The sequence below is a fragment of the Rhipicephalus sanguineus genome, chromosome 1, assembly GCF_013339695.2.
Source record: "Rhipicephalus sanguineus isolate Rsan-2018 chromosome 1, BIME_Rsan_1.4, whole genome shotgun sequence".
NCBI classification, from domain to species: domain Eukaryota; kingdom Metazoa; phylum Arthropoda; class Arachnida; order Ixodida; family Ixodidae; genus Rhipicephalus; species Rhipicephalus sanguineus.
The window spans coordinates 118482376-118508421 of NC_051176.1; the positions used below are offsets into that span (position 1 = coordinate 118482376).

Below are 26046 nucleotides of genomic sequence, written 5' to 3' on the forward strand. Positions count from 1 at the left end.
TTGTCTTGCGGAAAGTCGCACATAGGGCGATCTTGAGGGAGCATGCGCACAAGGTAGACGGTGCCCATCTTTCGTCCCACTGCCGAAAATGCACGTGTGAGCCGATATTTCGTGAGGCCAAGATTCTAGGTAGAATCCGGAACAAATAAGCCCGTGAACTCTGGGAGGCGTCCCACATAAAGAAAAAAGGAAATGATTGTGTTGGGCGACACGTCCATCTGCCTGTATAAGAGCGAGATTAGGTTTTTCGATGTCACACGTCGTTAGCCTGATAGGTGGTGTTGTCTTGCTATGCGCTCGGTACGACTGCGTATCACTGTGCTATATATTTCATTGCAACCTTTGCAATAAACCAGTTGTTATTAGCAACTGTCCTGTCTTCTCTCATGTGTTCGTCTTTCTTAGCGCAAAAATCAAGATGTCAATTTTTATATTTGCTTCAATATCTGGCTTTTTCGATATGTGAGCATGAATTTGGTGCTAATGAGACCTTTACTACTGTTAGAGTGTACTAGAACAGGGGAGTGCTCGGAACGGCCGCAGAACCAATGTACAGAAAGTGAAGCCCAAACGGGGTCATTCCACCTGCAGCGCTGCGATCGGTAGTCTGCAATGTGTCGTCGTTTAAGAGTTGCGCGCGGCTCCGCCAAAGTGGTGCAGGGGTAGAATGCCCGCTTCCCACTCAAAAGGCCCGGGTTCGATGCACAGCTGTAGATGGTGGGGTTTTATTCTTAGTGTCACCTATAGCTGTGTTGGTTTTCCTTTGTTTCTTAAAACTAGCTTCTGCTGCTACGTATTGCTACAAAAAGTAACGTAAAATGTGAAATCTCGTTTCGAGTGTCATATTCGCGAAAATCTCGGAGGCCATGCGTTACGTTTTTCTTCAATCTCGGGCGGTGGCGCTGCAAATAACTGCGCTCACTGTCAAATTTCTTCCATTTTACTTCACATTTTGCGTTACTTTTTGAACCAACACGTAGCAACTGAAGCGAGCTTTAAGGAACAAAGGAAAACCAATACAGGGTTATAAAAGGTGACACTAATAATAAAAACCCACCACCTACAGCTGCGATTCGAACCCTGGCGTTTTGAGTGCGAAGCGGGCATTCTACCCCAGCACCACTTCGGCGGAGCCGCGCGCAGCTCTTAAACGACGACACATTGCAGACTACCGATCGCAGCGCTGCAAGCGGATTGACCCCGTTTGGGCGTCACTTTTCGAAGCTCGTTCCGATCAGTGTCTGTTCTAGTACACTCTACTACTGTTTTCGTAATGCGCATAAATGCCTAATTCTGACGTTTGCGCATATAAATGCCTATCTTCAACATCGGCACCTATAGACCAGAACACAGCAAATTCCATGCGCATCGCCATATTGGCATCGCGCGTCGCGCCATCTATCGCACACGCGACGAAACAACATGCGCGGGCTGCCACACCAGCAGACGCTACACAGAGCAAACGTGAAACTCCCGAAACTCAGCCCGTCGGAGAGCGCGTTTCGCGTCTTTTCTAGCCAGGACATTTTCGCTGATTTTATTGGAACATCAAGAACATCTTGCTCGTGCAAATCCACAATGTATACAGTACGTGGTGAGTGGGCTGCGGAAGCAACCTCGTCAGATATGTACGCTGTTACATTTGTAAAAAATCGTTCTCGCTGTAGTACGCGTGAATCGTAATTGCAGTGCAGCTCGCGAAAGAGTGAAACGATGTTTTGTTGCCCCATATAACAAGTTGTACACAAAGTTTTGTGAAAGCTCATCATTTCAGCATGCATCGCGTAATAATTAGAGTACGCTTTACGGGTAGTTTCGCGGAACGTAATTTTTGTTTCACAAGCGCTCTTACAATAATGCGTCTTGCTCACAAAAGCGTGCTATCAGAGAGTATAACCTGCAGTATCGTTCAGCGATACCTTTTGGAAGCTACCTGCGCGATTTTATTCTTGTAACAATGGTGCTTTACAAGCGAAACTGTGCTACTCTTAGTTAAGCCGGTTAGCTACGCCTGCGACGTAAAGAACACTGGCGCGAGTACTGTTTACTTACGTGCCAATATATGTATTAGGTGCAGCTGGGTGCCGTGTGTCTAAATACGTTTGGGGACATCAAACACTGAAATGAAAGCACGAAATTCTAGCCATCTGTTGAGGAGCACCGTGCCATTTATTACCTTTTGAAGACGAAATCTCGAAGGCGTGGATGCCATCAAAAGCACTGAAGCTTAATACTACGTTGAAAGTGGCAATGCATGCTCATTGCTTGTGCTTGAAAGCACTACCTTGCACTAGATTTTCGTCAAAGGAAACGCTCAAAGGTATGAAGTGCACCCCCACACAAAGCTCGCGCCTACCTTCAACCCAGCTGCGTGTCACGCAAATTAGGTTCGCAAAATGAAATAGGTGGGCATCACACTGCAGAATACACGCAGTTAGTGTACTTACTCGCGCATTTTCACTCGGCTCCTAGTTTTTTTGCTTGAATCACAGTTATCCACTCGCGGCGAAGCTGAAAACACCGCACCGGCACTATTTCCGAGGCGCGTCGTAATCGTCGCAGACAACGCTAATATCGTCTTGTTGCGCTGCTTGTTTTGACATCCAAAGACGACGCAGTAGTGCCCAGACGAGCTCTTATACGCTGAAGCGGCGTGAACGGGTACTTTCTCGCACTTTAAAGCCTCAGAACTGCAGCTTGCTCTGTTTACTTGGTGCAGCCCGCGCGCGCCTCGGCAGCCCGGTCAGCCCGGCGTCTGGGTGCGAGAGTATCCGCTCGGCTCGCCAGCAGCCTGGGTGCGAGACAGGCGTGCTCTGGTGTATAGGAGCACTATTCTGACTCCATTTTTGCTTGAGAGTGCAGTTTCAGGGGTCAAATTTACAAAGCCATTGCTCATAAATGACTTTAAGGCGAAGGCATTTAATGTCTCATACTCGCGGTGTCCGTCCGCCGTCCATCCGTGCCCTGGCACGGTGCTAGCTGTGGCCTCTCCCCTTCACACTCTCTCAGCAATCACGTGATGGCACAGCGGCGCATAGCAACAGTTGCGCGTTGCTCCTTCTAACGCGCGTTGTGCAACTGTTGCGCAACGGCGCGCCGTGTTCAGTCGAGTTGTCGAATGGCTCCCAAGCGGCCCGGTGATGATTCCACGGCAAGCGGTTCGGAGAAGCGCCCCAAGAATGTGGATTCCCCCGATACCATGGCATAGTCACTCGAATGGCCTCACGCTTTCGCCGAACACACTTTAGAATTTACAAAGTGTGCAATTTTTTTATCTATTCACAGTCGGCTTCTCTAATAATATTCGTAGCATCATGATTGGCTGCAATTTTCTCTTACGAACAGTTGTAACGCAGTTTTTATGGGTCGCAGGGCCTGTATTATAAAAAAAATGACTGAGGTTTAACTCTTCCAAACATACTTATCAAGAGCGAAAGGTATGTTCGGCTTGATCTTGCAGAGAATATATATAAGCACACAGTGTTTCCTTAAAGGGATACTGAACAAAACTTTGCCTTTGTTTGTGATTTCGCAGCCTACCGTGTAGCTACGCACCTTGTAAACGAAGGCTCCCTGGGCTCTGTTAATATGCGTGGCTCCCCAAAAATCCATTGCCGAGGCTGTGATGTCAGCTTTTGTATTCACATGCAACACTCCACATAGAGGGGATACTTCTCTCCTTTGAAAAGCTCTATGTGTACTGGATGATTGGATTCAGCCTGTCGCTTGCGCTGAAGCGCACGCACAGACGTCCCAGCCGGCGCGCTATGAATGGCAAGAGTGAGCAGTTAACAACCAAGCCTTGGCGAAGCAGCCGTTGAACCTCCGCCTGGCCACGTGGTACCGCAGCCGTGAGGCGCCTAGCGAGCGCATCTGCGACGCCTCTCTGCAGCGGATCACGTGGCGCGATACTACGCCTGCCAGGCTTGGGCTCGCGGCTCGCGCTCCGGTGGCTCAAGGTCTTCCGACGCGATGAATGACCTTGGGGGACAGCGTAGTAGAGCTTTCGCTCTAAGAACTTTCTATATTAGAGCAGCTCGTAAGAGGCAACTTCAGCCACTGCTTGTGCTAGATATATTATTGAAGGCGACCATGAAATGGCAGAAAGCGCTTATGAGCAAAAGCTTAAAGGGGCCCTGCAACACTTTTCCAAGTAATCATCGAATGACCTCACTGTCGGAGTTTATTGCCTCACGAATGGACTGCCGCAAAAATTTTTCGAATCCGTTATTTACCGAACGCTCTAAGCGCTTTCTCTCTCCTGTCGTGCCAGCGAGCGCGTTGAAAGCTACACAGGGTCAAATGACAAAGGGTCAAGAAGCTACATCCGTACATCGGCGTGTGTCATGACCTTGAGCACTCTCTTTCCTTGTTTTCTTTGAACGCGCGGCTCTCTTTCACTGATCACGAGGGCGCTGCTGTGATAGTGGCCCTGAGCGTGCCGCTACAGTGGCCGTACCCATATTGGAGGCGGGTAATGCCTTCCATGTGGTTGACGTCATGGCAATGACACAGCAAAGGTCAGGCACGAATCTCCACTCGCTTTTGGTATCAGGGTCATTGCAATATCGTATGTATCGCTTCTTTTGGCAATAAGAACGCATGCACTCTGAAGAATCAGAAGTTTAGGGCTAAAGCGGAATTAAGTTGCTTGAAGGACCCTGCGCGTGAATGTTACAATCTGTAGGAAGTAGCCTTGACTAGCTCTGCCGAGAGACAAGTGTATACACCCATATGATTGTTGATACATAGCCCATACAAACTTCAGGTTTAGTTCAGATATGCGGTACACGCCCGCGAATCGCGAGGATTGCCCTCGGTAAGTTCTTTGTTTCAGTGGGCTGTATTGGTTTCAAAGCATTGTGCATCGTTTGACGTTTGAGTAAGAACACTCAAGCTTCCCATTTTGCATGTTATGTACCCACTTACGAACAGATGTTTGGAATGGCCTTTGAATGGAATGCTCAACGTTTTACAGGTACCGTTGTGGAGTGGGATATCTTCCTAGGGATATCAAAACCTGGAATGCGACCTGCCGGATGAGGAGCGACGGGTCGTTGTACTGGGATATCGACAAGTTCGACTGCAGACGTGAGTAAAATGTAGAATGTGTCCTTCTTTTGCCGTTTTGCCGCCTCGAATGTTGTCAGTTGTGCTGTGACCAAGGAACAAGGATGTTTACTCCCGTCTACGGCGGGCTTGCGTGGGCGACCAGATAACTTCAGGAATATAGAATGCACCGATGTAGGCGCGGCAGTGGCGGCGCTTTGTGGCAACCAATATTTTAAAGGAAGTCAACGCCTGGATCCCGCTGTGGTACGCCTCCGAACGGAAGGAATACACGTGACCGGTTTCTTTGGCAACCGAAACAGCGGCAATTTACTTGTCAGCCGTCAGATGTCACTGGCATGATAGTTTTGTTAAAGCCCTTGAAACTTCGTAAGGTAGCGACGCTCTCCTCCTCCGCTCTCGTTCCTCCTCGGTCTCCTCTCCTTCGCGCTTTCTTTTCGAACATGGCGTCACCTACCTTGCTCCTGCGTAGCAGACGCCCTTTCGCGAAGATGGCGCTCGCTTGCCAGGCAGCGCGTTCTAAGCATTCGCACCAGCCGTCTAGTTCTTAATATCTTTTTGTTTTAGATGCGAAGCATCTTATGGCGAAATTCAATCCGGTGGTGGTGGTGGTGTGCGGCGTGACCACTCTTACTGCGCATGCGCAAACCCTCTCCCCACACCTCCTCTCCCTTTCCCCTCTCCACTCCCCATTTCCTCTTTCCCCTCTCTCCCCTCCCCCCTCTGAAACGCGGGCTCGACATGCCGAAACGCTGCTTCGTATCGCCTCATGGTCCCCTTTAGCGGGAGATGGTGCGATTTTTCGTTCTAATTAATTTTTGTTTAGGAGATGTTAGCGCTTTTAAATAGCATCGGCTACTCCTTTTCGCAAGCAGAATTTGGGGAAATCACAGCAATGAAAAAAATTGCATCACAGAGCACCAAGGTAGAGTTCGTGTATCTTCTTCTAGAGCACAGAATTTCTCTCCTGCGGCTTATGCACATTTATTAACTGCACCTTTGGCTGTTTCATAACTTATTCTAAAATTATCTGAGCGAGCGTAACGCTGGCTCATGACAGCTCCGTGTACTGCCGCATAAGGTGTACAGTATGTGCAGAGAGCATGTGCTTGCCTCTCATTAGTAAATTTAGTAGTTTTTTCATTAGTAAGGTAGTTTTTTCATTGGTAAATTTCAACTCACGAGACGCACTGCAGTCCCTGAAGTCACCGCGCGCGCAAGATCAACTACTGCTTGACATCAGGCGCTTAGGCAAAACTCACAGGGTGCCTTATGCGTTTACCTAAGACGACTGAAGGCGAAAACCATCTTTTTCTAGTTCTTCTTCAGTTGACGTATTGATCCTACCCCGCACACCTCCGAAAGCTTTCTGCACCTCAAGTGGTTTTGCATTGATTTTGCATAGCGACAATGTCATCATGTGACGTCACGTTATGTGAGGCCATGATGACGTCATAATGTCGTTGCCATGACGTGACCAGTTTTGACGATCTGTGACGTCGTGATGACGTCATTTGGTGACGTCCTCGCGGGATGATACTTGGGATCACTCGTGTTGACGCCGCCGACGTCGTGACGGTCAGTTTTAGCGTTTGATGAGGCATTTAAAGCTTTCGCATTAATAATGCGCTAGAAAGCGCACATCAATAATAGTTGATATATTTGGACGGCGTTGGTTGCTTCGTTAAGTGATTAAACGCACCAACCGTATTGTGCAAGTGCGCCTTGTAGATGTATCTGACATACGAACTATATAGCTGTATGAACGAGCAAGCGAATGTAAAAACTAGCGTGTCACCGTAAACGTTTTCTTCGCAAAACCTCCACTCGCGGATATAAACCTTCACATGAAATAGCACGTAAACCTACGCGCGAACTGACACGTATACGTGAGGTTCCTAAACGATTAACGGAACCTGCGACTCGGTTGGGCACGCACACTTTGCATAGCTACGTTCGCGTCGCAAGTCCACCGGCTGATCGGTCAACGTAAAAGAGCCAGTGAAAGCTATTTGCTCTGAATTAAACGAGAACGCAACAAAAACAAACGGAGAGTATAAATCCTAATGTGGGTTTTCGCACTCCAGTTAAGGTTAACAGCGCGAAAATAACACACGGCGCACAGGAAAAAGACGGGACAAGCGCTGACTTCCAACTGAATTTTTATTGACAAGAATGCTCTTATATATCTCCGAGTGAACAGTAAAACAAGCGGGGAAAACAAGCGGTCAGTTGGAAGTCAGCGCTTGGCCCGTCTTTTTCCTGTCCGCCGTGTGTTATTTTCGCGCTGTTAACCTTAAGCATGCACAACCAACTAGCCCAGTCAGCCATTTTATTTCGCACTCCAGCTTTGTTTATTCAAAAGAGCTACGCCGAGACTCTGAAGTTTCGCAATCACATTGTTTATCATCAGTCCGCATGCATGATGCTAGCTGGGCACAAAACAATACCGCAAACGCGAACCAGTCGGCGCATCACGTCAAGCAGACAATTTAACCACGTATTGTTGACAAAGAAACAAAAACAAAGTAAAGACCCCGAAGAAACAGTAATAATACGTGCGTGAGTGATGGCGACGTACTTCAGTGCGATGCGTGCTCTACTACGGCGTTAGAGCGGGCATCGAACTTCGCGAACTTCGACGCATACTTACAGTATGAGAGACTCGCAGCTTACCTCGCATAGTCGAGTCGAAAACGGCAGCCTGAAGCTCTCCCTTCCGATTATGTGCAACGATGTCTTTCGTCGCAACTCGTTGCGCTTACCGGACGGTATCCTGAGGACCTTTCTGCCTTCGCTAGACTTGTTCTGACATCAGAAGGCGCAGCAGCCGTCCATGACAACCAACAGCGACGTCCATCTTTTGTCAGAAATATTTCACAGCACAACGCGCACGGAACGACAAGTGCGTATCCATAAAACACATGCGCTGTGCGCCAGCGAGTCAACGCTTCACGAGCAAAGATGGCAGTCGAGAGCGACTGTAAACAAACGACCGCTGCGCGTGGTCCCACGTGACAGCAGTTGGCCAATACCGACGCGGCGTCAGCCTCGAAGAGGGCGGAGGAGGGAGAAAAGAGAGGCGCGCTTTTAACCACGTATGTCGCTACTTTACGAAGTTTCAGGGGTTTTAACATTCTACGCGCGCGCGTGACTTTGTCTGGTCACCGCAAATAGCGGAGTGACGCTCCAGTTAAACCTCGCTATAACGAAGTTGAAGCGAGAGTTGAATTCACTCCGTTATCGCAATTACTTCGTTACAAATATTTTTCGTCCTTATCGCCCATATATTGCCGGAAAAAAAGACATGTAACTGTTTAATGCTCAGGACAGATGAAGTGATGCATGACTAAGCATGCCCTGGAGGAAATCCGTTATTGTCTTCTGGTGAGTATTCTTTAGGCCAAGGGTCTCAAACTAATCTCAGCTAGCGGGCCGCACTCACGAAAAATTTAGTCCCGCAAGGACCTGGACAGTGGCAAATGTTAGCTCACGTCGCCACTTGAAAGAAGTCATCTTCCATATCTCAGATATCGATTATTTCTCAAGTGTATTCGGCGTCAGGATTCGTAAAACATCGATAGCAATCTCCAGAATGACTGGACGTTGATTCTGAAATTTTTTGTTCCACGGTCATGTTTCAAAGCATGGTGATCTGATGGGGTGCCTCGCGAAAAAAAATGCTTGAGACCAGTCACGTCTGTGGAGCTCATGAATATACTTATTGAGAAAATATTAACATATATGCACGAAGACAGTGCGGGCCGAGCCGCTAGCGAAAGGTCCGCGCGCCGCGTGTTTGAGACCGCTTTAGGTGTGTGACGGCATGATAGCTCTGCTGCCGCCGTTGCCTGCAGTCCATCTCCACTGTAATCGTGCGTGCCCATGAAGCGACGAAACAAATCCGCCGCATCCAATGTCTGCGCGCCATTTGGGAGTCTACCTCGCAAGACATCCTTTTGATGTCTTTTTGCACCAAGGTCACCGAGAAGCAGGAATGCTTAGAAATTGATCAACTATCACCGCATGTATATATATATATATATATATATATATATATATATATATATATACATATACATACATATATACAAGACGTGCCAGGACCTGAACGTGATACCACGCAGCCTACGCCTCAAGCGCCTGGTCCACACGACGGAAGGAAACAACGTCGTGGCACAAGCCGAACGCCGCCTCGTGAAAGCCCGAGTACACGAATGCCACAACATCATCAGGAAGAAGGAACTGGACTTATACTTCCTCCGCAGACAACTGGAATACCAGATGCCCGACGTATTCGGGTCCCTGGATACATTCGCAAGAAACGTCGCCGCAACCACAGACCAAATCAAACAAACAGCCCTAAAGAGTAAACTCGCAGCACTGAAGAACAGCAAGGAGCCCCGGAACGACAGCAAGACCACCAAAAGCGTCGTCAATCTGTCATCAAGACAACTATCCGAGCATGAGGCAAGCGTTCTGTCTAAAGGACACAATTTCAATACAACTACTCCGCCACCTCTGCCACAGATCATCGCAGCTGTTGAAGATGGCATACAACACATAGACAGCGATTCAAGAGACAACGTAAACTCAAAGCCATTGGAATCCTCTCGAAGCTACCAGCTCGACCGCGAGGGAACCTTACAAAACCTGAAAAAGAAGCACTTCAAGAACTCCGAAAAGACTCAACCATAACCATCCTACCAGCAGACAAAGGTAACTCGACAGTTATACTTGATCGGAAATCCTATGAGGACAAGATAAAAAACCTGCGGAACAACCCTGAATACGTGAAACTCACGAAAGACCCCACACCCAGGATTCAACGAGAGCTAAACAAGCTATTGGCTGACATTTTCAAAGACCACCCAGAATCAAGAACGCTGTACTTGCGCCTCATATGCAGAAACGGTTCCGCGCCGGGATTCTACGGCCTTCCAAAGATACACAAACCGGGGATACCGCTACGTCCGATAGTTGACTTTAGAACATCCCCACTTCGCATGCTGTCCGAACATCTACACAGGACCCTGTCACCACTAGTGGGGAAGACAGCCAGGCATGTAAAGAACGCCACCCATTTTGTTCAGCGCATGTCGGAGGTGACAATCGGCAGTGACGAAAGCCTCGTGTCTTTCGATGTAGTTTCGCTGTTCACGAGCGTGCCCGTACCCCTCGCGGTCTCAGCTGCCCGAGCCGCCCTGGAGAAGGATGAGAACCTCAGCGAAAGGACGAACCTCAGCACGGACGAACTGTGCCGTCTGATGGGGTTCTGCCTCAACGCAACATATTTTTCTGTCGGAGGTGAATTCTACCAACAAACAAGGGGAACCGCCATGGGAGCCGCCATTTCAGCCACAGCGGCAAACCTGACGATGGAACACATCGAAACACGAGCTTTGGACACGTTCGCCGAACCACCAGAAATATTTTTGAGGTATGTGGATGACGTCTTTTGCGTGATCAAGGAGTCTAACATCGACGGTTTCCTGGCACACCTAAATTCGATGGAACCGGCGATTCAATTCACCGTGGAACATGAAAAGAACAACGTGCTTCCTTTTCTGGATGTGCTAGTGAAACGGCAAAAAACGGGGCTGAAAGGACGTTTGAGCTTCTCGGTGTACCGAAAACCTACACACACCGGACGATACCTGCAGTTCAGCTCTAACCACCCGACCGTCCACAAAACATCAGTGGTCAACACACTCCTGAATCGCGCAGAGGCCGTCTGCAGCTCCAAGGAAATACGGAGAAAAGAAGAAAAAGCGATCACCGCCGACCTCCTGGACAATGGATACCCGAAGAGCTTTATTCGCCGAGTGCGCCAGCGACGCCGGGAAAGCGTCCCCCATCCGCATTCTTCTGCAATGGGTGACACTAACAATGAGGCTTCCCCCAAACGTTCCTACCGCATCTCGGTCCCATACGTTCCGGGAATCAGCGAGCAACTGTCCAGGCTGCTGGGAAGAGAAGGCATCCAGGTAGCGCACAAGCCCGTGTCAACAATCGGGCGTCTCCTGCCACGGCCAAAAGACCGATTGCCAAAAGAAAGATGCCCCGGTTTGGTCTACGCGGTTCCATGCACGGACTGTAACGCCACTTACATCGGTGAGACAAAAAACTTCCCCGAAAGGATACGGCAACATCGAAACGACGTGCGTAGCTTCAACGTCGCGCGAAACGCCCTCGCTGAACACAGCGAAAAGATGGACCACCGCATCAATTTTGACGACGCCCGGGTCATCGACACGGAAGGCAACCACACAAAAAGGCAGTTGTTGGAATCCTGGCATATACAAACAACACCGGGAAATGTCAACCGCTCAACTGGAACCTTGCCGAATGTGTACGTGCACGGTCTATGGAACCAGTGGAAGAAACACCGCGGCAAGAAGAACGGCGGGAAGAAGGACGAGGGAGAGGGGGACACCACCAAAGAAACTCGCTAGCTTCGGAGCCGGCCGAACAGTCACCCCTGAGGAAGGGACCGAATCGGTCCCGAAACGTCGGGTCAGTTTTATAGCTTTTAAAGTTTAACTTTAGCAAAGTGGCTGGAGAGTTTATTATTTGTCGTACAAACTGAATATGTGTCGCTTTTGTGATCAATATCTAGATGTATGTTTGTGCAAGGTTCGTTCCAGCATTATGCTACATGTCTCGAACAAAATGCGGTCATTAATTAAGGCTGCTAAGGTATGCACACGGGGGAGAGGGGAGGAGGGGACGATGTTTTGTCGTGAACGAGTAACTGACGCCTCCGTTTGTGTTGCAGCGGTGTCATGCGGCCATCCGGGAGACATCCGCTGGGGTCGTCTTATGGACGCAGTGTTCGTGTTCCCGAGGCAAGTGCGGTACCAGTGCAACAAGGGCTACAGGATGATCGGGGATGCCCAGCTGTACTGTCAGAGTGATGGCACCTGGAACAGCGTGAAGCCCGAGTGTCAAAGTGAGTGTATGCCTGCGGCACGCGTTAACTTCAGTCACAACACGACGCCAGAAGGGCAACGCGCATTTGTGGGTGAAAACATCGCGTACTTTGGAACTATGCCGTCGCTACAGTCCTCGTAACGGCAGCATAGTTCCAATGTGGCGCGATCGTCTCACCACAGTCGCGTTATACTGGAATGTATTTGGTTAAATTGACCATGCCATACAGTGTCCACAATACTTACGACACGGAACAGTGGTGCTCCAAATGAAATCAAGAGTTCGACGAAAACTCGTCTGGTCGGGAACAATCATGGTCAAAAGTAAGAAGAAGCCGACCAAAAACTTAAAAAATAACAAAGACGTTTCGACTCCCGTACGGGGGCCTTGTTCACAAATGAAGCAACGAAAGAACGCGGGTTGACTATGAGATGGCGCAAACAGCGTGCGTAAACAGAAGGAAGGGTGCCGTCCAGGGGCGTAGCCAGAAATTTTTTTCGGGGGGGGGGGGGGTTCAACCATACTTTATGTATGTTCGTGCGTGTGTATGTATGTGTGCGTGCCTATATACGCAAGCAAAATTGAAAAATTTCGGGGGGGGGGGTTTGAACCCCCCCAACCCCCCCCCCCCCCTTGGCTACGCCCCTGGTGCCGTCATTGCGATTTAGAGTGGTATCAGTGGTTTGGATTAATAATGACTCGAGATGAAGTCGCGAGGTTAGATTTCTTTCAGTGGCTAGCACATGCGCACTGGCCCAGTCAATGTCATGTCCCTTTGACACAGAATGCTCGGCGAGTGCATTTGAAGCCACTTTTTTCTTTTTTTTTCTTTTTTTGTCTTTGTTATTTTTTAAGCTTTTGGTCGGCGTCTTCTTACTTTTGACCACAGTGGTGCTCCAATTCATTGAGATGCGCAGGGGTAATGGGTGTATGCTGTACATTGATTTTAACAGCGTGGCTGTTTAAGCTTGGCAAAGCTTCGTGCCGCGTCAACAAGAAATTATCATCACCATGAACGGCGCGCTCTCTTTGTCCTCTTCATCTTCTGCTTCGCTCCTCGAACACGTGCGCGCGGCGCGCGCTCTCCCGCTGCGCCGATTAGTCCGGCGTGGGATGCAATGACGCCAATGGGCGAGAAAATCAGTACAGAAAGAGAGAGAGAGAAATAAAGAGATAGAAAGAAGGAGAAAGAGAGAAATAGACAGAAAGGGAAGAAAGAGAAAAAAGATAGAAAGAAATAGAGAAAGAAATGGAGAAAGAAATAGAGAGAGAAAGAGATAGAAAGAAACAGACACAAAAGACAGAAAAATCAGACAGCAAGAAAGAGAGAGAAAAAGAGCGAAACAAAGGAAGAGAGCCAAAGAAATACATAGTATAGTATAGCATAGTTGCGGGAAAGCGATGTGAGGGTGAGGAGAAGTGATGTGATGGAAAGGAAGAAGGAAAGAATGAGGGGAGAGGGTAATACATTGCAGCCTTGTATAATAAAGTTTAGCAAGGAGATGGGAAAGTGTAATGAGGGAGGACTGATGTTAGGGTGAGGAGGAGGGAAAGGAGGAGCAAAAGGAGGAGGTGAAATAGTAAAGCATAGCATAGCAAGGAGTGGGAAAGAGAAATGAGGAGGAGCGATGCGATAGGTATGGGGAGGAAGGAAAGGCGGAGAGGGCAACACAGAAAGAGACTGGGCAGAAGAAGAAAGAACTCAATCTGCTTTCGTCAGGTGGTGGCGTTTTGCTCGCCGTTTGCTCCGCTGTTTACCGGGATTACACAGGCGTGGAACTGGCTTTAATTTTTTATTGCGATAGCAATTATGTGGACAGTCTCGGCTGGTTTCTGCCGTCGTCATGCTGAGTATACGTATATATATATATATAAGTCCCAAAGAAAGATAATTCCGAAAGAAGCTTCCGAAGCGCGGATTCGAACCAGCGACCTCTCGATCCGCAGCGCGTGGCTCTAACCACTATGCCACAGAACGCAGATCCTTCATGTAGCTAACGGCGAACGTTATATACACAACCTTTACCGCAGTACTCGGAGACAGCAGGCGCGTTTAGGCGTTTCTTCATTACCAGAGAGATGGCGCTAGGAGCGCAACGGGCGTAAAGTCCCTCTATCTTTCAAAAGTAGCGAGAGGTCTTGATCCAGCCGCCGCGTCCTGCGATAGGCCGGTTGGTGTCACGTGACCTTTTCGCCTACGCGCCCCGCCCAAAGGGTCCAGCGGCGGCAGCGCTGTGCCGGCGATAGGTACGGATCACTGCAGTGTTTTCAAGCGTGTAGTTCAGGGGCGTAGCCAGGGGGGGGGGGGGGTTCGGGGGTTCAAACCCCCCCCCCCCCGAAGTTTTTCAATTTTGCTTGCATATATATATATACACACACATACAAACGCACGCACGAACATATATAAAGTATGGTTGAACCCCCCCCCCCCCGAAAAAAATTTCTGGCTACGCCCCTGGTGTAGTTGGGCGATTTTAGCAAGTAGAGAGTACTTCACGCGCCTCTGTCGCATTGTTGTTGCAAACTAGAATCGTTCATGTATCTGAAGTTCAGTGGACGCAGGAATTCTGCGTTTGAATTTAATGTTTGGAGCGTGACGTGCTAGTATGTCAGGTCTCTATGCCTTCGGTTGCCTCACCGCGCGGAGGACGAAAAAAAAAAAAGCTTTTCTTTTTTTTTTCGTTCCTCGCGGTGACAAAAATATATGCTGATGGAAGGTATGGCTCAACAAAATCAGTCGCAAGAAATTTGAGCCCACAGAAGACACCCGGCTATACGAAGTAAGTGATTTTGTAAATGTTATAGTTTCAAGCAAAAAGCACGCCGGGCCGGCGTGCTTTCGTTCTTGCATATGCATGAACACCATCTCAGCAACGCTATTATTGCTTCGGCGTTCTTTATGTCGTAGATTTGTGCGTAGTAGTCAATGCAGAGTCACACCCCGTATCTATAACATTAAAGTGCTCGGAAACTAATACGGCTGCATTTGGGATTAGTTTTTTGTCACACCTTGCCGTGTGTCGCCACACTGCCGTGTTCAAGATCGATTAAGGCTTCTTCGTTGAAGCATTCCGCGTAATGTTTTCCCTAGATGACCACAATGCACTTGACAAGTTAGAATAAATAATACTGCAAGACACTGGGAGGAAATAACTGAAACCATATATGCCGCACCGACACTAGTGGGCATGATATATTTCCTATATCTGGAAAGGTAGTCAAGTCGCTGATATTCCTCAAATGCAGTGCAACTGGATTTGTGGAATATGCCTCCTTCTCCTAAGTAAACCTCTTAGAGTACAAACAAAATAAGCTGAGTTAAAAGTACCGTTTAACGTTGGGAAGACGTCCGAACGCTGATAAACATAGTCAAACCAATAATAGCGCGTATTTTGCGCTACGCACTACAAGAGCGCTAGGTGCCTGATGAAGTTTCCGAGAGTAGCAGTACGCTCACCACCTGCCTATTTTATTCGAACTAGAAAACAAGCGCTTTTAGCTCACCCAAATACCACCTGTACTTCAAGTTACGCTGAATGTCAGAATATGCAAAGAAAAAAAAAACATAAATGCCCTGCATGACTGCTGCAGTGGGGAACCCGCTCGGAACCTGCTTCGGAAAGGCGCGCGTTTTATTTCAACGTTTAACGTGCTCCGTGCTCTTTGAAGTTATTGCCCTGTAGTTGGATAATTGATGAACATCTTCGGCCACAAATGTCAATAATTTAATGGTTCAAGCGAGCATCGAGTTCGGTTTCAGGCACCCGCAATATGCACGGGAGCGAGCGGCGCGTCGTCTGCTGTCGCTGCTCCTTGGACCCCTTGAGAGGGCGCGCGTATAGTCGGCTCGCGCGGTAGTAGCTGCCGGGTAGTAATGGGCACGCGGTAGTTGCAGCGCGTCCACCACGGGCCGCTTTTCTTGTTATCGCGTTCATTGCTTCGCCCTTGCGGCGAAACTAACTTTTTTTCTATAACTATCGTGTTTTTATGGTCAGAAGGCCTCGTGTCGTTACTAAGGCGAAATCTTTAGGTGCCCCATCAGACGCCTGGCTTGAAGATCGCGGCGTGTAGTACAAAAACTCATGTTACATTATTGAAGCTCATAGAAAAAAAAATCAGGGTTAGAGCCGGTATCGAACCTAGGTGTTCCCCCCTGCACGGAAGCGAAGTATTCCACCTCAGAACTACGCCAGTGCTTGAAACCGCTTTAGAAAGAGGCACTCTATACAGTCGTCATGTCGGGCAAGGAGCCACGTTAACAGAGTTAATATTGCGTGGCAGAAGTGCAGAATCTCGCACCAGGCGTCACACCATGGGAATTGCGTAATAAGTGGGTCGTTGAAAGCTTCCAATCCATAACAAAACACTAAGCTGTAAGTGATCACCATAATTATTAGCCACAACATCAACAAAAACGCTGGCCTTGAAAACTCGGCGGGTGGTGCACTCACGTGGCCTCTCAAGCTCCGACATGGACGACGGTGATAATGTTTATGACGATGGCTCTCGCCTTCGAGTAGTCTTAGGCGAATGCATAAGGGGCCCTGTGAGTTTCTAAAGCCAAGCTTTATTAGCCCCAAGAAGTTGGGGTGGCGCCGCCTGGCGGGAGGCGTGGATGACGTCACGGCAAGGACTCTTCGACGCCCGCCGTGATGCGCCGGCACATCACGCGCTTGCTTCGTTCGCTGTTCCGCTGTTTACGTTCGCTTTTTGCCTGTCTCAAGCTTCAGATGAATGACGAAAACAGCATCGATAATTTTCCTAGTAAAACGACAGAAAGTTATATGCATTTTTTCTTCACAGTTATACCAACGGTGCCCGCGTGCCGTCGTGCACACTTTGAAAGGGGTGATCAGGTTTGTTGTGTCGCGCTGCTAACTTCGGGGATGGGTCTGATTCCCGACCACAGCAGCCGCATTCCGACGGGTGTGAAAAGCAACATTCCTCTGCTTAAATACAGGTGGTGGTGGTGGTGGTGGTATGTTTATTGCTCCCAGAACAAAAAAAAATAATAATAAAGAGGGGACCAGTACGAAGACTGGTTGCGCTATTTCAGAGGAGGTCGGCGGGGATCCCTTGGGATACCGCAGCCTCCACCGCGCGCTGGATGAGCCGGCGTTGGTCTTCTGGCTCGGAGGTACGCAAGAGAGACTCCCACGACTCTGGAGTGTTTGTGTTGTCTGTGTTGTAGTGCGTGCACGTCCACACCATATGTGTGAGTGTCGCCGGATATGAGCAATGTTTGCACCTTGGCGCTGCACGTTAAAGAATTCGAAGCGGTCAAAATTAATCTGCAGAGTGTCTCACAATCATGTCGTGGTCTTGACACGCAAGACACTTTATTCACATTATTAAGTTGCGTTGTTCACAAGCGGTTCCTTTAAAAAATATGATGGCTTCGCATCCACAAGTGTTATTTGCATCGGACGCATCCGCGATCGGCGGACAGCGTTCTTGCCGGTGTGCCAAGCCCCGCGCACGATTACGAAAGCGCCATGCAGTATTGAGCTTCGCAAGATATCTCGAAAGCGCTCGCCCGAGAAAACTGCCGCAGTTGTGTTTGTTTTTCTTGTGTACTCGCTCACTCATCGTGTTGTTTAGTTTCACGTTTTCCTCGCAATAATCTCGGGGCTTCATTTCACAAAATAAAAAAGTTGAGATTAATTGCGGAAACTCCTTCTTGCTGTCAGATTGTGTCTTCATGCAGCACCGTAGCAACGGCGCTGTTACACTTGTATAAGTACTAGTTTATATAGCCAGCTCATAAATTAATTTTTTTGCATTTGATATAGAACCTTTATGTCCACATGACGTGCGAGACCATTAATTGACTGATTAAGGCGACGGACGTTCAATTAATACGTGGGCCACGTTACTGAGAGTGCCATCGAAACGGTTCAAAACGCCCACTTCGACATTCAGGCGTTTGTTTTGCAGACGATTGTTATCAACAGTGCTCCCACGAGAACTGCTCTCAACAGTGCTCCCACATTAACGTTTGTGACCCGGCGGGTGACCGGACCAGTAGTTCATGCAAATCAGGGTATACGGCTACATAATCCCAGACGAGTGTTGAGAAATGTTTATATAATCCAAGTATACTAACACCTCAGAATTTCCGAAACCAATGTGTGCGTGGCAGTATTATTTTGTTTATTTTCCCGGATCTATTAAGTGATTCTTTACGATAGACAGATTCATCTAAAGTCTTCAGTAGAAGAAAGCGCAATTCTGTCAAATCACCTAGATAATCTGCAAAGGCAGACATAACTTCTACGATAAGCCGCAATGTAGTTAGTGAATTGAAAACGTCCTAATTTGTAATCTTCGGGACGCGTGTTCTAACCGTGGAGTCTACGCCAAGTTGTAATGAAGTTAGAACCATTAGCGTAAATTTTTTTAGCGCCGATGTCTTGGAGTACGTGGTGAATACAACTAATGTCTTGCTCTCGTGCATCACCATTTTCACGGTGAAGCTTCCGTTCGGACGGGAATTCGCCTATTATAAGCAATATTATCCAAACTTTCTACAGCTTACTAAACTTTCGCTAGTAGTGTAAACTTCTACCTTCTCCCTTGGGAGATTTGCATCGCAAGAATGCGCAGTAATCACCACCGTATCGCAAAAGAGCGGGTACGCGGCGGGCGCAGAAAAAGGCGATTCCCGGCCGCGGAGCAAGCGAGTCCTTGCCGTGACGTCACACCACCGCGACTGCCGCGCCGCCAGTGTTCGTTCTCGGGGCTAATAGGGCTAGCTGAACGCAAGATATTTGAGATTTGGTTTATTTCACCGTAATCGATACAATTATAACAATTAACAGGTTAAACAAAATGAAAGAAAAAAGTTACATTTATGGTGAGAATAGCAGGGTAAAAGCTGCAATATCTGCAGCTTGACAAGCCCCGCCACCCTGATACAATACAATGGCAGCAACGTGCGGTACAGAAGGCGGTTAGTTGAGGTAAATATTTGCACTCACATTGCAACAATCAAGATGTATTTCCACACTCAACATGTATTCCACTCAACACTCAAGATGTATTTCCATTAGAAAACGACACATTAGAAAACACCTTACTTAAAATAGAATTTTTAGGCATTACACGAAGAGTATCATCTGTTAGCTTGAATTTGTTTAGTACACTGGGTAGACAATACTGTAGTAGTTGTGTCCCATAGTTCGGACGCGGCCGTGGAGCGTACGAGTTAGCAGTGTGTCTCGTTGTACGTGTAGCTGGATTTAGAGTTGAGTTTGCTAATGTAGCGGCTCTTACGGATTACTTCTGATCTAAGTGTTGGTAAGAGACAGTATTCATAGAAATATTCAAGTTCTAAGATCTTAAGTCTTACGAAGGATTCAGACGTATGTGCACTGTATTAAATACCTGAAATAGAACGTCCTGCGTTTTTTGTGATATGATTAAGTTATGTAATGATTTTTTAGTCCCGGTACCCCAAACTAAATGACAATAGCGCAAGTGGGGAGTAAATAGGGCACGATATATCATAAGTTTTTGTTGTTCTGGATGCGTTGACATTTCCTTAGGATTCCCACTACTCTACAAAGTTTATTCCTTATGTATTCGGTGTGATGTTCCCAAGACATGTGTTCGTGAAACACAACTCCCAACTCCCAACAATATGACAGTCCTATGTACGCAATAAAAAAAATAAACTTCCTTGATCCCTCCCTCATAGGAATCGGTATAACACGAAAGTGAAGCGTGTCTTCCCAGAAGTAGTTGATTATTTATTGCACATTTATATATGAGAGCTTGTGCAATATATATTGGTGTTTGGCAGCTATAGCACCGTTTGACGTGGATGCACCCATGTTGACGCCTGGTGGCACATCTCCATTCCGACGACTAACGCCCATGATCATGATTTAACCGTTGTGGTAGCTGAAGTTGTGAACATATATTTGGACACAGCGAATCGTGAATCCCGCGTAAAGATGACATCAACAAGGTCATAATCAACACTGGTGCCCGATATGCACTTCTTCAAAACGTCGTAAATTAAGGAGAGAAACGGCACCGTGTGCGCTTTCTAGTAATGGGCAACCGACGCCTGTGCTCATGCATACACTACTACACTGCGCTTCAGCAACACGGGAGGAAGAGGTTTGTAGTTTGAGCTGTGAACGCGCGAAGGCATTCTACGTCCCGCTGGCCTCTGTATCGCTCTACCAAAGCTCGAGAATCGCGCATCGTCATCGTTGCCTTTCTGCGGCAATTATTGCTGCAGCTTTATCAGTCGGTGCTATCGCACTCCAAGCAGTAAGCAACGGAGAAACACCGTTTGTGCATGTGGAAGCTGTATTACCCCGACAACGAGCCGTCACAGGCCCACACAAAGCGAAAGGCAAAGAAGGTAACTGCGTCTAGGGCGACTCCTCGATGTTGCGTCGTCGCCGAATCGCTCCCTATCGGCGCTCGTTAGTGTCATGACGCAGTACTTCACCGCTCACAGACGGCGACACCACCTCGCAAACCAAAAGCACCGTGCGTGAGAGATTGTGTGAGAGATATAAGGTGCGTTTATGGAACCTCGTACATGTGCGCCGGAGGCGCAATGGGTAAAACGCCCAGCATCTCTTGTCGCCGACCGAGAGGTCGTGGGTTTGATTCCCGGTGACGGAACCTTTCCTTCTAGTATTTCTTTGTCATCCGTTAGGGTGCATTTTACTAACGTCATATCCGTGACGGAAATACGTCAGTGAAGTCTTGGTGGAACCCGGCATAAAATGCCTTCGTGTTAAAAACTATCATTATCATGAACGGGCATGTGCCCCAGAAATTGGGCAAGTCCCACTACTCGCCACTGGTTTAATAAAAACGAAGTCGTCCGCGGGCAAAACCGGATGTGCCACAGAAATTGGGCGAATCCTAATACCCACCACTGGTATACTAAATATGAAGATGGGAACACACGCGCGGTATACACCAGTTAAAATTTCTGGACAGAGGTAACCAATAATTGAGAACGACTTTAATCAAGCGTCAGAATTAACCCAGCGATAAACACTGGGGACGTACGTTTCAGCAGCCCCGGTGTATATCCGCAGGTATACCCTCTCCGGCGGCCACGGCGGAAAGGGTGGCCTTATTGCATTATCACCGAAGTCGTGGTATATCCGCATCAGCATTTAAACGCAGTTATCACAGTGTGCGAACAAAGATGCGAATTAGTCGCCTGTTTTCCAGCGATCCCTATCGGAAAAAACAGCGTTTCCAGTGCATCCCAGTGCCTTTCAGCGCGCTGGGGTGCTATGCAGGATGGCCCGAGTTTGGCGAAACTCGGGATCTTTCCGAACTCTGGCGACACCCCATTTGAACGAGCGAAGGTGAAATCCATCCCTCAGCGCGCGCTCCGTTCCATTGGTTACGATGGAACGCGGCGTCACGTCAAGGGCGGTCGAGAAGGTTGGGTGGTGTCTTCAAACTAGAGGCACCTTCTTTGATTTGTTTGTCCTTCGACTGGGTGCAGAAGTGCACCCATGCAAGAAAAGTGACAGAAAGTTCTACTAACTATATTTTTTGTATGTGTTCGCGGGCCGTTTGAATCCATTTTCAAGCGTTCAATGTTTGCACTAAGTATCCTTGAGAATAATCAGCACCGTGGACTCCGAGATTAGTTCCGACCGAGCGCCTTACAACACCGCGGCAAGAGCTAATCGCCGAGGCCACGTGTATAATCACCATGGTCGGCCTCTACATTATAGCGCGTTGCTCGGCCGGCGCGCGCCATCTTCGTCCTCTTATTAATTGTCTGCTCGCTCCCCAAGCAGGTGCGGCTGGCTGATTAGCTAATTGGCTGGACGGTATACCTAGCTAAGTCAGGACATGCTATGACAAAGCTGATTAAGCCAAATCATGCTAAGGCCGCGCTAATTAGGTCACGTCATACTAAGACCATGCTAATGAACCGAGTAAGCTAAGAACAAGCTAATTAAGACAATGCTAATTAACTCGGCGCTAATTAGGAACGTGTAATTAAAACCAAGATAATCAGGACCTTACTCACCGAGATCATGTTATGACAGTGCTAATTAGGATTATGCTAATTACCTTTGTGCTATTCAGGACCTTGCGAACTAAACCTGAGTTAATAATGTCGTGGTAATTAAAACTTTAACAATCAAGACAGGACTATTCAGTATCATGTTAGTTGAGAGCGAGCTAATTAGGGCCATGCTAATTAACACGACGCTAACTAGGAGCACGCTAATTCAAACCAAGTTAATTAGGAACTTCCTCGCAACGTACGCGGGAATTATGACCACTCTAATTAGCATTTTGTTAAGTACATTCGTGCTAATGAGGACCTTGATAATGAAATGTGATTAATTAATGCCGTGTTAATTAAAACATCACGAATTAAGACATCACTATTCACTGCCATATTAATTAAGACCTAATCAAACGCAAGAGGAAGGTATATAACAGCTGCATCTTACCGGTACTTACCTACGGAGCAGAAACCTGGAGACTTACAAAGAGGGTTCAACTTAAATTGAGGACGACGCAGCGAGCGATGGAAAGGAAAATGATAGGTGTAACCTTAAGAGACAGGAAGAGAGCAGAGTGGGTCAGGGAACAAACGGGGGTTAAGGACATCATAGTTGAAATCAAGAAGAAGAAATGGATATGGGCCGGGCACGTAGCACGTCGGCAGGATAACCGGTGGTCATTAAGGGCAACTGACTGGATTCCAAGAGATGGCAAACGCGTGAGTGGGAGACAGAAAATTAGGTGGGTAGATGAGATTAAGAAGTTTGCAGGTATTACGTGGCAGCAGAAAGCACAGGACCGGGTTGATTGGCGGAACATGGGAGAGGCCTTTGCCCTGCAGTGGGCGTAGACAGGCTGATGGTGAATCAAACGTACGAATATTGAGACCGAACTGACGCGGTCATTACTCTGAAGCAGGCCAAGCATACTGAGACGAGCCACGTAATAAGCTCGAAGAAGCTAGGTGACCACAAACTCCTCCAATGGCCCCAGCCTTGCGCAAGTAGTGCAAGCTGACCAAATTATTTTATATGCAAAGAAGCTGCTGAGTAGCGTCCACTGCATGAAACACTTGACAGGCACACCGGCACTACGACAGTCTTGAGTTGAACTGGGGCCTTTTCAGAATCAACGAGTTTGTGCCCGAGTTCGCACGTCAATCACTTTGATTGACAGACGCCCGCGGCGAAGATCGGGTCCGCCCACCGCGTTTGCTCTTGCGGAGGAGCAGTGCTCACGGCGCAACGCCAGCGAGCGGCACGATTATGCACACACGCACGAAGAACTAAAGGTTATATCATCACGTGGCTACGATGTCTCGCATTCAACTTCACCGCGCTCACGATGTACCACTCACTGCCACGAAGCAAGCGCCCCTGGTGGGATTTGTGGCGAGACATGTTATGATTTACTTGTTAGTGGAGACATTGTTTCTACCGATTCGTTACTACAGAAAAATCTTCAGACGTGTAATGTAAGTATAGCAGTAACCTGTCCATTTATTTATCTGTAATATTCCAGAGACGCGAAACGAGCTGCACCAGAGTGCTGCGTGTGCGCACTTGTTGCCTTGGAGAGTGGAAATTTCCATGCTGCAGGTGGAACGAAAGAATTCTCTGAAAGAGGACAAACGCCCATGGGAGGCGCGATGATCAGTTGGAAAAAAGATAGCGCGACAATCACGCTGACGTCGCTACACTGTCAAAATGTTGACTGAGTGGCGGTGATGACGCGTTCGCACGTGGCGTTCATTTGAAAACCGCCGCAGATGCCGCACATGCGTATGTGACGCCATGCTCGTTCTTGTAGCCGTTTTTATCAACGCTGCTATCGCGTGCTTCGCACTGTCTTCCTGCCATGACCGCCGTAATGCGAACTCGGAACAAACTCATGTGCCCGTGAAGCTCGGGCCATCCTGCATAGCACCCCTGGTTGGCACTGAAAACGCTGTGCAGTGTGTCCTAGTGCACTACAGCGCGCTGGGAGGCACTGGGACAGACTGTACAGCGTGGCCAGTGCCGCCCAGTGCGCTCAAAGACGCTGGGAATACTGTACAGTGTGGCCCAGTGTCTTACAGCGCACTGGGAGGCATTGGTCACGCTGTACAGTTTCTGCCCATGCATCGGGAACACTGGCGAAACATTGGAAAAAACTGGGCGCGCTGGGTGTCATTCGTATAAGATTTGGTATTAGGTCGCGAGAAGTTGAAAGAAAAGCTCATCAAGTATTTTCAAAACATTACTCTATTCTGTGTCCTACACATATCTAGCTTTAGTTTTAGTTAAGCCACGGACGTAATACGCTAAAGCAATCATCTGTCGAGCGCGCGCGCGTGCGCTTTCTCTGAAGTGCGTGATCGAGTGACGTGAATGTGGTTCATATAACTGCATCGAAAGACGTTATAGGTTTCAAAACAGGAGAAAGTGCCTCAGATCAGGCTGGCCGACGTTTCGATAGGGGACCTATCTTTGTGAAAGGCGGTTATACGTTATAGGTTTTGAAACCTATAACGTGTATCCATCCGTCGGCTCCCTTCTTGATCTTGCATCGAAAGACATAATATACAATGTTATACAATGTTATACAATTTATACAATGTTATATTGTGTTGCATTCGCAACACAATATAACATTGGTATTAGTCTGATAATCAATATCAACCTACTCTAGCAGTCAGTCCTTTCATATGCTGTACCGCTGAAAGCCGCACGTCACCGGCAACAGTGCGCCAATATAACGCTCAATCTCGGCGTTTTTAGATTCTGATTTGTGTAGTCGAAGGTGCAAATATGGCCTCGCTTTAGTCAGGTATGATCGAAACTACATTTGAACGGTTATTAGATTCTTCGTAATTGAATATCCACGTTATTCACAGCGATCGTGGCGCACGGAGTACAGCTCTAAGCCTAATGGTCGGTTCGGCCACAGTGAACTACTGCGGCTGTATAGTACGCGGAACGTAAACAAAAAGGGCAGAAATTATATCCAAACGGCTGATGAAAACTAAAGATTCAGTGTGCAGTTCAGATGCACATTGTTTTCTACATAGGTATGACTAAGTGCTTAGCGAGTCGGTGCGATTGCCGCGACACATCTGCGGTTACGCTAATATGTATTGCGGCAAAACGTGCCAGATAGACGTTGTGATCATAGGCAGCACATAACAAACAAACAAACTATCTTTTATGTGGTTCTCGCGAACACGAAGAGACTGAAATCTGCCTTTCTAAACGAGAAAACGGAAAATACTGGCTACCGGAAGTAGTTATAACATGAAGAAAAAAGAGACTTGCGGTCGTCTTCCAGGTGTGGCATAGCGGTAACGTGTCAGACTCAGGACGTACGGTGCGTCGAGGTGGTGGGTTCGGCTCCCGCTCCCTCGTTTTTTTAGATTTTTGTCGCAGTGCTCGTGTTTCAGCCCAAATTACGATCTGGGCATGACCACACTTTCTAAAAACGATTGAAAAGCCCGATTTCGGCCCGTAACGGGTGTCCCAGTGTGCAGCGGCCTCGTGCCAGCGTCTACCCAGCGCCACACTGGTCCAATAATCATGTATGGTACCGGGACAGTGCCACTGGGTTTTCCAATAGGGATCCTTTTCATTTTTCATTGTTTTCGGTCTTGCGGTCATTCGCTAGGACAAAACAGCGCAGCGGATACTGGCGGGTTCGGCCACTGTGCACGACGGACGCTGTAGTCAAAACAGACTGGTCAAAATTATTCGGCGCAAAGCCTCACTGAAACTTGGTTACCTGTTTGCAGTCGTGGATTGCGGACCTCTGGACGGCATCGCCAACGGCACTGTTCAGCTGCACAGCACTCAGTACGGATCGAAGGCTGAGTTCACCTGTAACAACGGCTTCAAACTCACAGGCACAAGCACACGCACCTGCGACGCTGATGGGCAGTGGACTGACGAATCTCCACATTGTGAAGGTATGTGTGCATACAAAAAGCTCTACATGCTCCATCAGGTACAGTTCGGGGCATTAAGACAAGCTTTGTTTCTTTCGTTCTTTTTTTGT

The 26046-nt window shown here is 48.1% G+C and overlaps 1 protein-coding gene across 1 annotated transcript in view; it reads left to right on the forward strand.

Annotated features, from left to right (window-relative positions):
* Positions 1 to 26046, forward strand: part of LOC119396734 (sushi, von Willebrand factor type A, EGF and pentraxin domain-containing protein 1) — a 229425-nt gene that overhangs the window by 14001 nt on the left and 189378 nt on the right. Inside the window, exons 3-5 of the mRNA XM_037664045.2 lie at positions 4979 to 5091; positions 11849 to 12022; positions 25784 to 25957. Coding sequence (XP_037519973.1) covers positions 4979 to 5091; positions 11849 to 12022; positions 25784 to 25957 — 461 coding nt within the window. The remainder of the gene's footprint in view (positions 1 to 4978; positions 5092 to 11848; positions 12023 to 25783; positions 25958 to 26046) is intronic.